General features: G+C 38.4%; 1 protein-coding gene across 1 annotated transcript; it reads right to left on the reverse strand.

Moving 5' to 3' along the window:
• Positions 1–121: 121 nt before the first annotated feature.
• LOC112080007 (T-cell ecto-ADP-ribosyltransferase 1) lies at positions 122–1,189 on the reverse strand (the record flags this gene model as incomplete). The annotated part of the gene is made up of 2 exons (XM_024145796.2): positions 122–338; positions 483–1,189. Coding segments are annotated over 2 exons (840 nt in total), but the record flags the coding sequence as incomplete, so codon positions are not given.
• Between the last annotated feature and the right edge of the window lie 2,012 nt (positions 1,190–3,201).

Raw genomic sequence — 3,201 nt, forward strand, 5'->3', positions numbered from 1 at the left:
TAAATGTTATGCCGTGAAAACAGACAGATCCAAATCAAACTTTAGTAAGCACATTCAAGGCATGTTACAATACATCAAAAATGACGATTTGACAAATATCTATTTTGTTAGATCAGATTGGTTGAATGTGCGTCCTTCTATCCCCCACGGTCTGCGTTCCATTGACTTCTTTACCGCATCTATTAGCATTCAACACTTTAGTTTATCAGAGATGATCAGTCCTGGTGATCAGGGAGATAGAGAGAGATACAACCACAAGAACAGACAGGCTACTGCCAAGCCATTGAGTAGAGGAGCCTTTGGGGGTGATTGATGGAGGACTCGTACTTGTAGGAGATCTGGTGAGACAAACAGACAAAGACAGACTTTCATTCTCCAAAGAATAAGGTAGACATTATAAAAACACTTGACTCTTGTGTCGTCTACACCTGTTTGGTAGTCTAATGTTGTCATATCTTTTCGCTTACATAACCTGGCCTCACCTGGGGAAGAGGTAGCAGTCGCGGATGCTGTCAATGCTGTGAGTCCTTGAACTTGTCAAAACGATCTCTCTGTACTCGTAATCTTCATTGCTTACATTCTTTACCTCAGCCACCCTAAACACCTCTGCTGGGGATATCAGTTGATCAATGCTTTCTGAGAAGCAACTGTACTCATCAATGTTGACTACAGTGCAGGAAGTGATGTTGAAAAGGGTCCCACTGTCTGAAGCAGTTTCCTCCGCGATGGAACGTTTGGCCATGGTTGAGGTAAACCTCCCAAATCGCACTTCTGACCCTACTTGTGCCTCATACTTTTTGCTTGAGCCACGAAACACAGTTTGGCAGTTCTCTGTCTTCAAAAGCCTCATGGCATCCATTAGAAGGAAGTGGAGGGATTTGAACTGTAATTTGCCATTATAGACAGTGACATTCCCACCCTGAGTCTCCACTGCTTCGTTGAAAATATTTCTGAACATATTTCCCCCATGTCCATAAGCCACCAATGCATCCGTGTGTTGCTTGACGCCTCCCGGGATTAACTTTGTACACTGCTTTGCCTGCCAGGCAGAACTATACTCTGTACTGCCTTTTAGTTCTTCTTCCAGCAGACCCCCTTCCACAACCTTCTTCAACATCTGCTCCCGACAGTGAGTGTACTGGTCATCCACGGCATTAGGAACCATGTTCATTACCTTTGCCTGAGTCACCTGTAATAGTAAAGAGAATTGTTACCTTTTTAATACAGGTAGTATCACAGAGTAAAAATATATAGGCACTCAACATTTTATGACAATACAATTCTAATTTGCCAAGTTCAAATTCAAGCATTTTTCAAATGAAGTACATCAAGGCCAGTTCCCAGACCCAGAGTAAGCCTAGTCCTTGACTAAAAAACATGCTCAATGGAGAGTCCAGGAATAGGCTCACTCTGGATCTGGGAAACCGGCCCAGAAGTCTGTCCTTACAGTATGGCTGGTTCAATCAGTGGTGTAAAGTACTTAAGTAAAAATACTTTAAAGTACTACTTATGTTGTTTTTTGGGGAATCTGTACTAGAGGTCAACCGATTAATCGGAATGGCCGATTAATCGGGGCCGATTTCAAGTTTTCATAACAATCGGATATCGGTATTTTTGGGCGCCGATTTGCCGATTTGTTATTATTTTTTTTAAATTATTATTATTATTTTTTTTATATATTTTTTTAAACTAGGCAAGTCAGTTAAGAACACATTCTTATTTTCAATGACGGCCTAGGAACGTTCTGCCTCGTTCTGCAGAACGACAGATTTTTAACCTTGTCAGCTCGGGGGATCCAATCTTACAACCTTACAGTTAACTAGTCCAATGCTCTAACACCTGATTACATTGCACTCCACGAGGAGCCTGCCTGTTAGCGAATGCAGTAAGCTAAGGTAAGTTGCTAGCTAGCATTAAACTTATCTTATAAAAAACAATCAATCAAAGTGACTGTCATTGCTCCAATGTGTACTTAACCAATAAATACATCAATGCCGTTTCTTAAAATCAATACACAAGTATAATATTTTTAAACACTGCATATTAGCTAAAAGAAATCCGTAGGTTAGGCAGGCAATATTAACAACAGGTGAAATTAAAAAAAGAGAAATTGTAATTTCTTTGCGTTCATATGTGCACGCAGAGTCCGAGGGTATAAAAAAATAGCAACAGTTTGGGAGACCGCCTGGCTTTGGTTGCGAACTGATTTACCGAAAGACTTTACGTAATTTTGACAACAAATTGAAAAGGTTGTGCAATGTAACAGGAAATAAATTTAGAACCTCACATTGGATGCCACCCCGTTAGATAAAATCGGATCGGAATAAAGTTTTTGTTTTTCGAGGTGATAGTTTATCTGGAGTTAGTCAAAAGGTATATGGTTTAGGAGAGAGAAATGTCGAGCGGTTTATAAATTCCTGTAAAATATTTGCGAGTGAAATTTGAAAAAGGGGTTTCCTTGCGTTATTTTTACCATTCATGTCTTTCCCATGAGAGGAATGTCTTGATCTACTTCGTAAATATAAGGTCTGTGGTTTCGTGCAGGCCTTAAACGCCTCGAACGTTTTGATACCGTGTAAATTCCAACTAGATACAGGTAACGATTTGTCAACATATTTTCAATGAAATCCCACTCTACTATTTTTTTTTAATCTTCGCTTATCTTTTGCCAATATTGATCAGAGGAGTTACCTTGTCCCTATGGATATCTAGCACAGCTTATAATGCACGGGGATGTAAGTCCTACAGAAACACAGATCCTTAATTTTAAGTGGAATCTAAAAATATCCTATGGAATAAATGAAGGAATACCGCTTTTTTTCCAGATTTTTGCTAGTGGTCAACTGGGAATTCCTGACCTTCGCACTTTGGTTGTCAATTCCTTACCATGCCCAGTTATATTAAAATAGAATTTCCTTGCATATAGAAATATAAAGTTTTTGTTTTCACACATTCATTCACAGGTAACTATAAACTCTATTTATTATTCAACCAGGTTGAGAAGGTATCTTGTCTCTACAAAGCAGACTCTTCAAGTTTATCATTGTCTACTTCAGAGCTGTGTGTGTATTTATTGCTATATATTAAAGTTAAAAATCAAAGTGTTCATGATGTTCATTCAGTATTGTTTGCAATTGTCATTAATTACAAAAAAAATGTGTGTGTGTGTATGATATATTATATATAATTTTTATTTTTTAT

The sequence above is a fragment of the Salvelinus sp. IW2-2015 genome, unplaced genomic scaffold (assembly GCF_002910315.2).
Source record: "Salvelinus sp. IW2-2015 unplaced genomic scaffold, ASM291031v2 Un_scaffold10944, whole genome shotgun sequence".
NCBI classification, from domain to species: Eukaryota; Metazoa; Chordata; class Actinopteri; order Salmoniformes; family Salmonidae; genus Salvelinus; species Salvelinus sp. IW2-2015.